The following is a 14527-nucleotide window of genomic DNA, read 5'->3' as shown; positions in this document are numbered from 1 at the left end:
GATTTTCGGTCTCACCAGCCCAGCCGCTCACAGATCGGGGGCGTTGCTTTTATTCGCTTGCTGGTTTTCCATGCTGTTTGGGGGTCGTGCATTGCCCTACAACTGGGACAAGGTGAGATACGGGCACTCAGACGTGATACCTGACAAACAGACAAACCAACCCAGCGTTTCCCTTCCTTGCTCCTTTCTTTTTGTTGTTGAAATCTCACATTTTTGAAGACAGACCTTGCAGAAATCTTCAGCCACACCTGAACCAGGGAGAGCCCCTGCTCGATGGAGGGAGTCGATGGAAGCCCTGGGCTCTCTGCCTGCGGAAGGCACCACGTCGCACGGAGCCGCGATCGCATCCTGAGCTGGATTTCATGTGGAATTAGTCGGCAGATGAAATCTTTCCAAAGAGGCGAGACCTTTTCTCAGGAAGCCAGGCATTGGCAGGGAGCAGATCTTTCTTATTTTGGTGGGTTTATTGGGACTTTTTTTCTTTGCATTTGGCTAAGCCAGGTTCGTTATTTGTTCAGTGATGCAAGGTTCCCTGGGTACCCGAGCTGAGAAACGGGCCAGGCCGTTTACTTTTAAAATCAGAGCAAATAAATAACTTAATTGTGCAAATAGCACAGGGAAGCTGCCCGGGGCCGGGGCTGGTGTGGCTGCAGCCCCGTCATGAGCCCACGGGAAGCATCCACCAGCGAGCGCAGCCGCTCTCCCGGCCGGGGAGACACAGCCTGACCTAAACCTCGCATCACAACGCTTTAGCGAGGCTTCTTTTCAAGCAAATAGGTACAATTTTAGCCAATCCCGAGTATTTTTTTTTTTTTGTTGCGAAATCCTGTCCGCTGAACAGAGCGCTTCTGTGCTGTGACATTTATTAAAAAACAAACAGCAAGAGAAACTACGTGTTTACTTTCCAAACTAGGCATTTATTTTATAACAGTGCCGTAGGTCAATATGGATTTTTATTTTTTTTTTTTCAACTGGCTGAGTTTTGTGAACTTTAAGTAAACAGGAGCGGGTTAGTCAGCCAGCTACTTAATGGGCCGACAGTGTTTTCATTAAGGGAATTAAAAGCGCTGGTTAGAGGTGAGTGAGTTAGACATACATGGCTGGAAACAGCTCCATCCCAGAGCAACTCGGATGCCTCCTCCCTTGTCCTAATTACCCTTCAGCCCAAACTGCCTCTGTGAACACCAGAGACTGCAGCAGCCTGTGAGCCAGCAGCGCGAGGGGAAAACACATCAGCCACGAACCAAACGGACACGTAACCAGCCACAAATCCTCTCTTTCCTATATATATATATGTATATATATGTATGTGTCTCATTAAGTGTAGTAAGAGAATAAAAGTTTTATACTATTTACATCCACTTCTAGGAAGGGGTGGGAAGGATTTATTTTTGTTACTTATTATTATTAATGGACTTTGCTATGATGGAGCCCATGAAACTCCTCTTCCACACACGCAGCAGGGACCCAGTGGCACGTTGCTCTGGTGGGGATGGGATGGGATGGGATGGGACGTGATGGGACGTTCGGGGACGGGGATGGGACCTGGCCGTCAGTGGCAGCCGCATGATTTCACCACCATGTTGCGGTGCTTCTTGAGGATGACGTTGTTGTTGCTGTCATAGTAGAGGACGGAGGTGGCGCTGAGCTTCGTGGGGGCACAGCACGCCTTGGGCACGGCCTCGGGCTTCATCAGGTGGACCTGGGGGATGGATGGAGCCCGTCAGCGCTGGCGAACGTGGCTCCGGGCAGAAGAAAAAGCATCAAACCAGCTCTTGACTGCAGAAAGCCTGGGTGAATGGGGAGATTATTTCCAGCTTTTTGCAAAAATATTTATTCTAAACTCTGGGCAGTCCTTGCTGCAGTTTATATTGGATCGGGGCTCATGGCACTGCGCGGGCGAGGCAGCCCCTTCATTAATTTGGGATTTCTGAGTCCTTTTCTCACTGTAAATAGGCAAATGGCTAAAAAAAAAAAATAAATCAGGGCAGCACGAGTCTCACTCCTGTGTGGGTGGGGGGTGCTGGATGCTGTTGCAATAGAGATTCTCCTTCAGGGCTCAGTGCTGCCCCAAATTTAACATATTGCACTAAAATCTTAAGTACACAACGCCTTTCTGAACACAACTCTCCTTCGGCTCCTTCATACCCTGCTCAGGACACAGGTTATCCCAGTAATTTGCCGTACAGCGTAAGCTGGGAGGTTCACAGGCTGCCGGACGCACGCAGCCCTTGCCGGCTTTACCCGACATGTGCAATTAATTTATTGCAGGGGCAGCCGAGCTCTCCTAGTTCGGAAGTCCGGTGTTTTTGCTGTCAAACCCTGCTATTTGCGGCACCGGCCGGGGCTGGCATGGCTCCCCGGCCACGTTTGCCCCGGTGCTTCCCAGAAGGGCCGGATCCGGGCACCAGGTGATTCACGACCTGCCCAAACGGCTCCGTTTTGGGAAGAGTGTTGGGTTTAGGGGTGATGGGTGAGTGTGGGGGGGAAGGGGACCTCTCCCCGTCGCTGCCAGGATCGTGCCCAGCCCTGGACAGGGCCTCTGGCAGCTTTGTCAATGCAAAAATTAAACCCCGCCAGGCAACACCTTCAAAGGCTTGGCCGAGGACTCGGTGCTCCCTGTAATTAACCGCGAACACCAGAGCCGGTGTGACTCTGCCATTGGGAAATCAAACACTCACAGGGCAGGAAATTCCAGAAATTAAAGCACCGGCTGGGATGCGGGGTGGGTTTGGGAAAAACGGGGCATTAAAGCCTTCCTGCTTAGAATATGCTGAGCCCAATGTTTGGGCGCTGAGCCACAGCGGTGCTTCATGGGACCTCAGACGAAACCCTCGCGCGTGGCTGGCGAGGAGGATGCACGGGCGACACGATGCCCTTGCCCACCAGCTGACAGGGGAGCACCCATCCAGATGTGCATGCACCCACCGATGCTTTATTGGGAACTGGAGCTAAACTGCACCCTCTGACCTTAAACACTCTCAAACCCAGGGGCGCCCAGCCCCAAATCCAGCTCTCCATCGGGACCCGCTGGGCTCTGATGCCCCAGGGCCCCCAGCATTCCCCCCCCCCCCGGCGCTGCCATTGCGGGTTGCACTGACCAGGGACTGCAGGATGGCGTGGTTGGTGGCGTTCATGCAGGAGTCCAGGGGGAAGGCGCACTCCCCCTCACAGTAGTAGGCTGAGTACCCCTGCGGGGCGATCACCCAGTCCTGCAAAAAAAAAAAAAAGGTTTACACTGGTTATGCCATGAGCTTCACGCTTTCTGCGCCCCTTCATCCATTCCCCACCTGCAAAAACAACCCAGCCGGCTCCTCCCCGGGGCGGCCGTGCCAGCAGCAAGGGTTTACTTTGATTTTTCGGATTGAGCCATGAGCTGTTCAGGATCACCAGTGGGGTTTGGGGTTGTGGCAGTTCATGTTTGCCTTCCCAGCTCCCGGGATGGGGCTGCCCTGCGCCGCTCAGATCACTTTATGGGCAGGAGAAGCCAGGCTGGGAGGGAGCCCCGGGGAGGACGATGGGGTTTTTTTTTTTGCATTTACTTCTCCCGGTAGACAAGTACCAGCCAGCCGAGGTCCTGGAAGCTGACGTAGAGCTCGTGGCGCCGGCAGACCTGCCGCCCGTCCGTGGCGTGGACATCGTCTGTGGGAGAAGGGGACAGGCAGCATCAGCTCCGCGGTGCCAGCATCCCGACCACCCCACCCCGGCTGCAGCCATCCCCGCTCAAGGGTGGGATTGAACAGCCCACACGATCGGGGTTAGTCCGGAAGAACAAAAGAAGAGGAGCCTCCGTGGTTGCACAAAGGGAAAAAAAGCTTCAAACTGGCCTGACATTTATTGCTCCAACATCGGGATGAGGGGATTCAGCCTGGGAAGGGCTAAATCCCAGCTCTGCTCATGGCGGAGTTGGTTTTGAGGGTTTCCCAAGCTAAATGAGCTCGGAAGAGCTGGGGCTTCCCGCTCCCCTCCTGTCTGAGTGGCTTCCCAGGGCCGCGACACCCTCCTGGGGTGATCCCCTCCCAGGGTGGCTTCAAAACCGAGGGCAATGATGCAAAAAGTCCAATATTCAGGTATTTCGAAAACACCACGAAACACCATCCCCTCGAGGGTGCCCGCGCCCCAGACCCACTGCACCTCTTGAACTGCAAACAACCCCAATCCTAAAACCCCCGAGCTCTTCGCTCTGCTCCCCTGGGCTGCATTTCTGGGCCAAAATTGGGATTCCTTGCAGGACAGGGTACTAACAAAAGGTCCCTTGATCATGGCAACAGCAGAGCCCGTTTTTTTTTTTGATAGGGACCGCTTCTTGCCCCAAAGGTTCTTACCAAAAATTCCCGGCAGCTTGTTTGGATGTGGGAGGTCGTTCGTCTTCTTGGGCTGCCGCCTCCTCGGGGGCTTGGCTGCCCGCGTAACGCGCGCGGGGCTGGGGCTCGCCCGGAAAAATGTCACCATGAAGGGCTGCTTGGAGCGGGGCCCCCGGCGCCCCAGCAGCCCCGCCGAGCCCGGGTCGACGCTGTGCCCTGCAGGGATGGGACCACGCGTCAGTTTGCTCTCAAGAATGAACTCATTCGGTTAAAGCAAGGAGGGAAAAAAAAAAATACAGAAGGAAATTTGCAGCGGAGAGCTGCGGTTTCGGCATCCCGAGTGGCTGGACCCTCTCAGGGGCTCCCGCTCTGCTGTTGCCTGCCCCCAGGGCGGGTGTATGATGGGCTGCTGACAGAGGCGGTATGGCCTCATCCTGCATGGCCACCACCACGCGATGGTCATGTAGAGCGATTCAGGGAGAAAAACCAAGTGAGACCCAAGCAACTGATTTTTTTTTTTTTTTCCCCTCCCCTTCGTCTCTGGGGAGGAAAGCTCAGCTGGGAGGGAAGCGGACGGATGGGGCATCAACGGCTGTGATTTCTCCCTACATGGGAGCGGAGATGCTCTTTGTGTGCCCGTGCATCTGCAAAAGGCACCTTTGGAGCAGATTTGCCCCCTTGGTGAGAAGAGGGTTAATCCTCCAGCGCACACCCACAAGGATCCTCCAGGTAAAGAGTTCATTAAGTGCTAATGGGGTTATTACAGCCCGCACCAGGAACCCCATCAGCATGAATGCCTTTGGGAGGCTTCACCATCAGGGCTTACCTGCAACCCCAGTGCTGCCGACTTCTGGTGCCTGCTGTTCTCCATCACAGCTGGAAATTTAAAATTGCAGCGAGACGAACGCCCCCCCCCCCCCCCCAACCCCCCACCATGGCACCAAGAGAGGAGATGAGAGGGCTCCAGTTCCTGGGGATTTGGCCCCAAACGCTGCAGGTAGGCTGGGCAGGCTTACCATCATCCGTCTCCACGTAGAGTCGCAGCCCCAGGTTGTATTTCCGATCCACTAACCAGTGGTTGCTGGCAGCCGTGACGTCAAATACCAGCCAGCCCTCGGTCCCGGCACGCAGGTCCTGGACATCCAGCAGGAACAGGTCAGACTCCCTGTGGAAATGGGGGGATGGTGGTGGTGGTGGAAAAACAACCGAGCAGGTGAGTAATAGTACCCAAAGGGCACCAGCACCAGCGATAATTCACGGAAATGAGTCCTCGGTGCCTGTGTCCATACAGGTCCCGGCGCAGCAGGGTCAGGACGGCGGCTCCCAGCACCTCCGGCTGTGCCGCACATGATGGTGGCACCCTGGCAGCTGCCCTGGGAAAAGCATCCTCCCAGCCCCGGCTGAAAAGCCGGGGTGTGACATTGCCCTGTGGGAAAGCGTGGGAACAGCCAGCAGCGGCGGTGCTGCTTCCCTCAGCGTTTGCATGGTGGTGGGAAGGGAAAGTGCCAGGGCTGGTGCTGACTGGGGGCCCCATCCCCATTTTCATCCCCATCCCTGTCTTCATCCCCATCCCCGTCTTCATCCTCATCCCTGTCTCCATCCCCACCATCTTCATCCCCATCCCCATATCCCTGTCTCCATCCTCATCCCCATCCCTGTCTCCATCCTCATCCCCATCCCCATATCCCTGTGTCCATCCTCATCCCCATCCATGTCTCCATCCTCATCCCCATCCCTGTCTCCATCCTCATCCCCATCCCCATATCCCTGTGTCCATCCTCATCCCCATCCATGTCTCCATCCTCATCCCCATCCCTGTCTCCATCCCCATCCTCATTCCCGTCCTGATCCTCATCCCCATCACCTGTTGGAGTGCTCGGCGGCGATCTCGTAGATGCTGACGTGGAGGGTGGTGTTGGCATGGCGGCTGACACCCCGCGCCTTGTAGATGCGAAACTCGGCGGCCGTCACCGACTCGCCCGTGGGCACCTGGGTCAGGTCGAATCTGAACTCCTTCCAGTACGGCTTCGGCGAGAAGATGTCCCGGTCCTGCTCGACTGCGGAGCAAAGGGGTCAGGGAGGGCTGTGCCCAGGCCCTCACCGTGCCCCCGGCCACCCTGACGGGCTGATCAGAGCCTGCAGCCCCCCCCACCGCGTCCCACCGACCCGATTGCCCCTGATTTGAGGACAAACCCCGCTGGCTCCGGGCCCCTCACCCCACTGAGCTCTTGGCTGCTGCTGCTGCAAATTCCCATCTCTCCTGTCCCGAGAGTTTTAATCTTGATGCAACCCCCTCCCATTTTTGCACACCCCACCCCCGACTTTATTTTCCTGTGAGCCCACCAGCCTCCCAGCCCTCTTTCTTTATCAAAAAAAAAAAAAATTAAAATAAAAAGGCTTGGCTATGGCGGGTGCACGGAGAAGCTGCCCCCCGCGCTCTGGTTTAGGGGCTGCAGCCCTTTGCGCTGCTCCAAAGAGTGAACCCCCCCCCCAAGAACCCGAGCGTTGGGGGTCGGCGGGACCATCTGGAGCAGGAACTGGGGGTTTTTTTTTTGCAAGCTTTTCTGGCAGCAGGTGCTCAGGGGGACAAAATCTGGACAGCCCGGGGCCATCGCCGGGTGTCACAAGGTCCCCTCTCCCCTGCAGGCTTCGGGCTGCTGGAATGTAAAGATTTTCAGCCTATGGGAGACTGAGGCGGGGGGGGGGATTGTCAGGTCACTGCTCTGTAAAAATAAAACCTCGCTTTTTACTGAAAATACCTACTTTCTGCAGAAATCTAGTGCATGTTGGGAAAGGAAAAAATCTGGTGATTTTTTTTTTTTTTTATTAAGTCCATAAAGAAAAAAACCCGCCGTCTTTCTTCACGGCAATGCAGCCCCACACAGCTTTTCTGATATGTAATTATTTTCTTCAAATTGTTCTTTAAAAATATTCCAGGCTGCCATGACTGAATATAATTAAAGTGATTAAAGCTCCTCCTGCTTCAGGCACAAAAGCAATGTAACAAATCTGACCTGGTGCTTACTTTTAAAAATAAAACAAACAGATAGTTAAATAAATAAAAACGCATGTTTTAAATGCAATTCTTAACCGATTCCAGGGGGAAAAAAAACATTCCAAATTTAATACACCATAAAGTTGCCGTCCCCGTTTATACAGGAGGAGCAGCGCGGAGCATCTCTCCAACCCGAACACTGAGATTTTAATTATGCATCCGTGAGTTGGGTTTTTTTTCCTTCTTTTTTTTTCTTTTTTTCTTTCTTTTTTTTTTTAAAAAAAACCCCACATTCCCTCCAGCTCCTGGGTTCACCACAAGTTATGTTATAAAAAAAGCCCGGGGCCAGGCGAGCAGGGGCGGATGCGGAGAGTGTTTCCTGCTCCGGCGGGGAGGCTGCCCGGCCGGCGGCCAGCTGCGGGCGGGAGGATGCTGCGGGGAGCCGGATCTGGCCCGCGTACCCCCTCGGGGCGGGGGGGGGGGGGCACACACCGGACCCCCGACCCCGCTGCGGCCCCTCGGGGGCTTCCCGGCCCTTTTCTGCATTTCTATTTCTTCCACTGACCCATCGCTGACGGTTTAACACTCCCGGGCCATTAAAGATGCTGCTGAGGCCGTCGATGCCTCACAGCTCTTGCAAAATCCTTAACCCGTCCCCAAAACATAACCAGAGGAATCCCCTCTTTTTTTTTTTTTTCATTGATAAACCCCCAGCGAGAGGTGCCGTGGTTCGTCCAGGGGACACCCAGGTACAGAGCCGTGTCCCCCCCCCCCTCGGGTATTTTCGGACACCTGGGTATTGCATGGGTCCCTTGGGTCACCCCTTTGCTCCCTGGCATCAGGCGAGACCCAACCGGACTAAATGCCAGCTCAGAAATCACCGCCATCTGCACAGGCCGAGCGTCTTCGGCAAAGCAATGGTGCGGGTGGACCTTCATCCGGGGAAGGGCAGGGGGAGTTTTGGGGCAGAGCCAAAGAGGTCCCAGGGACCCAGCAACACAGAAAAAGACCCCGGAGTGATTTTTTTGGCCCCGGAGAAGGGTGCAAAGCTTTGCTAAAGCAGCAGTTTGTGATGAAATCTTCCCGCCTATGTGCTCTGGAGGTGATGGAGGAGTCCGGGGCCGAAGGCAGAAGGGGGTGAGCTGGCGGGGAAGGAAGCCCAGGGACACCCGGGCAGTACCTGGCCAGGCATGAGACATGCTAAGGGGGACCGCGATTAGCTGTGCACCCCGATGAACCAAATGAGCTGGACTTAACAGCAAGCTGCCTAGCATTTGGGATGAGCGTCTAGGAGGAATCCCTGCTTTCTCTGCCTCTTCGCGGAGCAGAAGAGGGGACCCCCTTGGAAGGGCAGGACCAAGGGAGAATCCTCCTCTCCTGGGCCGGCACGGGGTCAGCGCGGCAGAGGAGGGCGATGGGGATGGGACCGGCTGCACAGCGTTTAGCAGAGAGCAACCCGGATTGATGATAAGGGGGGGGAGGTTTAACATCGCCGTGTTTTCTGGCAAAATTATAAACGGCTGCAAAGTTACGACCGCGCAGTGAGGGAGCGCGTGCCGCCTCCTGAAAGCACCCAGTGCCCTTTGCCCAGGTAGAAAAGTGGGTGCTAAAATCCTGCTGGTGCTGGGGGTGTGCGGGCGATGGGCCCTCCCCGGCCGGCCGGGAGTCCGTCGCGCCTGGGAACCTGCTATTGATTCGAGGCGGGTTGACTCAGCCGCACCGCCAACCCTCAATTATCTGTGGGCGGATTATCCGGATTGCGGATGAGACACACTAAAAAAACCCAACCCAAGCTCTCCTTGCCCCCTTCTTTGGCATTTACTGTCTCGCCCTTAAGAGCTGCTGCATCTTTCCCCAAAGCTGAACGCCACAACTACGCCGTGTGCTCCCACCGCCCCAAAAAAATAATAAATATATATATATATATATATACACACACATATAAATGGCTGTGGGGCCATGCAACCCCTGGCAGGGGATGTCCAGCTCCGGCCGGGCTGAGCCCCGCTGTGTCTCCCAGCCCCTGCGTGCTCCCGCTCTCTTCCCAGAGATGGGGCGATGGGGCCGCCTGCCCTTCGTCCTGCTCCCCAGGTTATTTTTAGCTGCATTTTTTCATTGTAAACTTTCTCTGTTTCTATAAACTGTGCATCAGTCGTAATTACTGGTCCTGGCTGCTCCCAGTGGTCCCCATGATCATTTCAGACACTAAATTAAAAGGAAATGCCAGGATATTCAACCACATCAAGTGCTCTGAATCCTAAAATAGGTTTAAAGGAGATGCAAGGAAGATGTTATCCTTCGCTTGCAAGCAGGAAAAAATAAGCTCCGGAGGCTTTCCAAAGTGGGGAGAGATTTAGGAGTTATCCCAAGTGCTGTGAAATGCAGCCGAGCCTCTGCCAGGCTCCCACTTTGTCTCACGAGCGCTTCCTCCACCCTCCCAAGGTGAACATCGGGTGCTGCAGGACACGGGGCTCGGCTGCACGTGGCTGTGAGGGAGCCTTGGCCCCTGCTTGCATTGCCCCCCCCCGCTCCCCCAGCCCTACAAACGGCCAGCCGAGAGCACGGTGTCGCAGGTGGACCCCAGGGGATTTTCTTTGCAAAGCTTTTCCCGTTTAAAACACGCACGGCGGGTGCGTACAGAGCACCGACACCTCTGCACGGGCTCGTCCCGCGCTGCCGGAAAACGCTGCTGCGCATCCCTCAGCTGCGCCGCGTTTTCTGGCGGAGCTGCCGCGGGTGCCCAGAGGAGGAGGCGCAAACGGCTGTGAAATTAAGTCAGGAGTGGGAAAATCCTGCCCCTGCAATCCAACAGCAGTTGGATTTCAGTGGTAATTGTGTGGGGGCGAAGGCGAGTGCCCGCGCGGGTGCCGAGGCCAGCAGCAGGCGATGCTTTACCGGCGCGGGGAGCGGAGCAGCACACCCCAACTCCCTGGCTAAATTAAAGAGGTTGCCGTGAGCTCCCACCCCGTGCTAATGGCTCCTTGCAGCACCCCGGGGCACCGCATCTATTTTTGCAAAGGTGGCAGGGAGTGCTGCCCTGCCTTCCTCCCCCAGCACTCCCCGGGAAGCAAATCCGGTGAAGCCAGGGTTTGCCAGAAAGATGTCCGGCCGCAGGCAGAGTCGCCTCACTGCTTCAGCTGAAACAGCCACGGGGGGAGTCCGGCCACATCCCAGGGCAGCGGCAGATGCCAGGGAGGGAAAGGGAGGACGTGTGTGTTGTGGTGCCGACGGGCGGTCGCAGGGGGCTCGGGCACGCTGCAGCACCGCAGGCCTCCTCCTCGCCTTCCCGTTACAAACCTCTCTGCTCCATGATTATACCCTCTGCGTAACCGTGACTCACAGCTGGTGGCTCAGCCCCAGCTGAGAAGAAATCTCAAAGCCCATCCTTACCCCAGGCTTAAAAATACAACCCACCTGACTCCTTCAGTTAGCGCACAGAAATAGCACGGGTCAGGCTTACATGAAGTGTTTTATCTTCACGCCGAGAGGCAGCGAGCAGGACGGGACGGGTGGATCCGTCATCACCAAACCCAACCGAAGGTGGCCGGTGGCCTCCCATCGCCTGGAGGCCCTCGTTGCCCCTGGCCCCGCCACCTGCCCAGGCCAGCAGGCAGGCAGGGCGCTCTGCCCGCCCAAACCGGGGCGTGTTTGTGCGCTGGGGAGGTTTGTCATTTCCCCTTCCCAGGAAAAAGGTGTGCCGGTTGGGAGCCGCGCTCCGGCCCGGCTCACACAGGGCTACGCGGGGTGGCTGGGAGCAAAGAGGTCCAAGTGCCCAATGGAGCATCGACTTACTCCATTTGCGTGCCCCATCAGGGTAATTGTGCAGCAAATCATGCATGCAAATGAAAGCTAGCCTTCTCCCACAAAAATTTATTTAATTAACATGAAGGGGCTGACAAAGCCGCAGAAATCAAAGCCATTCAAATTGAAGGCTTGTGTTCCCCAACTCTCCCGGCTGCTCCAGGAGCACTGGGAAGGGGAGCGGCGCCAGCACCTGTGTGCCAGCACCCCTGTGCCAGCGCCGTACGCCTCCCAGGCAACTCCCCAGCCCCCCCCCGAACATCCCACCTTGGCTGACATCAAACCTGGCCATTTTAAAGCACTTGTTTGTGCTTGTGTGTTGTCTTGTGTCGAGGGGAGCTGGGGTTTGGTGCCCCAGCATCGCATCCCTTGGTCCCAGCTTCCCCAGCCCCACGTCCCCAACGGCTCTAGGCGGGAGCTGGGTGCTGGGTGCCTTCGCCCGTGGGGACCCCCTGACCACTGCCCAGAGCAGCAGGGTCTGTCCCGGGGGGCTCCCTGGCCTCTTTACACCCACACGTGATAGGAAGGATGCAGGAAAAGATAGAAAGGACTTGGGAGATGCCTCCACAGCCCTCCCTCACCCATACCTCCTCCTGAGGGTGCGGGTCCCCTCCCTGCCTGGGCTCTCCAGGGAGGGTTTCTCCCCAAGCTCAGAGCACTGGCTGTGGGGGACCCCGTGCGGGGCCTGGAGGGGTGCAGGGGAGGAAAGGGGCCCTGGCTGGTCCTCGGCGGTGCCATGGTGAGGCATGTGGCGTGTGCCACGCCCTTTGGCGCACCACCGTGCAGCAGCCGAATCCAGCCTTGCTCTGGGGAGGCATCCCTGAGCCCAGGACACCAGCCACATCTGCGGCTCGTGGGCCAGGACACTGTTCTGTGCTTACTAACATCCCCCTGCCCCGCACCTCATCCCCCGGCCTTTGCACAAATGCTCCCCAAAAGCCTTGTGCTTGGCCCAGACAGGGACACCCGAACACCCCTTAAAGCAACGAGCAGAGGCAGGGAAAAGCTCCGTATCCGAATGCCTGGTCTGCTCATCCCGCTGGGTTCAGGCCACCCCAGTGCCTGCCCTCGTGAGGGGACCCCTTGTGCCCCGAGTGCTCGTGGTCCTGCTGATGCTGGCTGGAAGCAGCTCTGCTCTCGCTGCCGCTAACGCAACTGCCTGGAAATAGGCCGGTGGCTGGAACCCGGCATTGCTCAGTAACCAGCCAGACGGGATTCCAGCAATAATTAGCAACCTTGAGGATTTTATTTTGAAGCGTGATTCAGTGTCCCACCGCGGATAATTCGGTCCACCCTGCTGGTGGCATGAGAGCTGCTGTCCTGCCTGCGTGCCCCGCTCACTCCGCGGCCAGTTCGCATGTGCCCACCGAAATGGGGAATGCAGGGTGGGCGACGCGGCTCCCTCGAGCAGGACGAGCTTGCCTCATCCCACGGTGGTTTCCAGCCTCCCTCCACTGTGTTACGATGGAGACGATAGCAGTCGGGGGAAGCAGCCCACCCAGTTCATTGCAACTTGGGGACAAGCTCACCGAGTTGCCCCAGCTTGGTCCCAGCCTGCCAGCCCTCAGCCCACCCTCAGCGCGTGACTTTTTTAAGTGGCGCTGGGTTTCGCGCCGAGGCTGTGCGCAACCTGCCAGGGACCGCAGCGGCTCTCTCCCAGCACCCGGGGTGCAGCCCCATGGCCACTGTGTCCCTCACAGCCGCTCTCCTGCTGTTGTTAAGCTCAGCTCTGTGCAAAAGAGGCTTTTCTGAGCGGGGACACACTGAGGAAGCACCCCGGGACCGAGGGATGATCGGAGCTGTCAGTACAACAGCCATGTCCCGCAGTCAGGGACGAGGTTTGCTCCGCGGGGTTTGGGTCGGGGGCAGTTCAGCAGCCCGGGCTGGGCTGGCGGGGGGGGGTGGGGGGGTGTCCGTGCCGTGCCCAGCCCCGACAGTGCGTCCGCCGCAGCCCCGTGAGCCCCGTCCCGCCGTGCGCTGCTGCCCGGTGCCCCCCGCCGCCTCCCCGACCCTGCGGGCGGCAACCCCGAGCGCCCCGGGGCGATGCGTTGCCCTGTGCGGGGCTCGGCCGCCGCCTCCGCCGCGCCCGGTGCTCCCGAGACCGCCCGGTCCTGCCCGTGCGACCCGGTCTGCTCCGGGCCGTCCGTGCACCCCCCCGTCCCTCCGGTCCTGCCCGAGCCGTCTGGATCCTGCCCGTGCATCCCGGTGCCCCCGCAGGCTCCGGTCCCTCCGGTGCGCCCCGGTCCTGCCAAAGCCGCCTAGGTCCTGCCCGCACGCCTCGGTGTCCCCCCCCCCCGGTGCCCCCGCAGGCCCCGGTCCCCCCCGTCCCCCCGCACGTCCCGGTCCCCCCCCGCCCCCCCGCACGCCCCGGTGCCCCCGGTGCCGCGCTCACCCATGTTGACGAGGCTGACGACGGTGTCGGCGCGGCTGACGACGCTGCCGGGCGGGGGGCTCTGGGTGCTGAGCCCGGTGAGCACCGGCCGCGACACCGCCGCCTCCTCCTCCTCCTCCTCCGCCTCCTCCTCGCCGGCCACGGCGTGGTAGAGGTCGAGCATGAAGAGCGGCGCGGCGGCGGCGGGGGCGCGGGCGGCGGCGGGGGTCCGCGGCCGCGGCCGGCCGGGCAGCCCCAGCACGGCCAGGATCTCCCGTTGCACGTCGCGCCGCTCGCCGCCGCTCAGCCGCCGCTGGAGGAAACCGGCGGCGTGGAGGCGGCGGCGGAGGACGCTGCCGCTGCCCAGCTGGCACAGCACCGCCGCCGCCCAGAGCAGCGCCAGGGCCCCCAGCGGACCCCGGCCCGCCGCCGCCCCGCGCCCCGGCCCCATGGCACCGCCGCCGCCCGGGACCCCCGCCCCCCCCCCCCGCCGCCCGCACGGTGCGGTGCGGTGCGGCACGGCCCCGGGCACGGTTCCGGGCACGGTCCCGGTCCCGGCCCCGGCCCCGGCCCCGGCCCGCCCCGGCGGGGCGAGGGAAAGGGACGGTCCCGCCGGCGGCGCCGCCCCGGCCACGGCTCCGGGACGCCCCGGCCCTCCCCGCCCGGCGGCCCCGGGGAACGGGGTGCGTCTCTGGGCACGTGAACCCGTGGGCAGCCATCCTTAGGGATGCTCACCCTCGTGGGCACCCAAACCCACGAACACCCAAACCCACGGGCACCCATCCCTAGGGATGTTCACCCTCGTGGGCACCCAAACCCACGAACACCCAAACCCACGGGCACCCACCCCTAGGGATGCTCACCCTCGTGGGCACCCAAACCCACGAACACCCAAACCCACGGGCACCCATCCCTAGGGATGCTCACCCTCGTGGGCACCCACCCCTAGGGATGCTCACCCTTGTGGGCAACCAAACACATGGGCACCCACCCCCATTGACACCCAAACCCATGGGCATCCACCCCTATGGATGCTCACCTCCATGGGCACCCAAA

General features: G+C 59.1%; 1 protein-coding gene across 1 annotated transcript; it reads right to left on the bottom strand.

Annotated features, from left to right (window-relative positions):
• Positions 1-896: 896 nt before the first annotated feature.
• LOC143169647 (bone morphogenetic protein 8A-like) lies at positions 897-13922 on the bottom strand. The gene is made up of 7 exons (XM_076357129.1): positions 13493-13922; positions 6169-6361; positions 5321-5469; positions 4326-4520; positions 3563-3642; positions 3102-3212; positions 897-1702 (listed from the first exon to the last, which is right to left on the bottom strand). Exons 1-7 carry the CDS (start codon positions 13920-13922, stop codon positions 1553-1555), a joined length of 1308 nt encoding a protein of 435 aa, XP_076213244.1. The 3' UTR covers positions 897-1552.
• Positions 13923-14527: the final 605 nt, after the last annotated feature.

The sequence above is a fragment of the Aptenodytes patagonicus genome, chromosome 21 (assembly GCF_965638725.1).
Source record: "Aptenodytes patagonicus chromosome 21, bAptPat1.pri.cur, whole genome shotgun sequence".
NCBI lineage: Eukaryota > Metazoa > Chordata > Aves > Sphenisciformes > Spheniscidae > Aptenodytes > Aptenodytes patagonicus.
The sequence above is the reverse complement of the archived record's forward strand: the minus strand, read 5'-3'. Positions and strand labels throughout refer to the sequence as shown.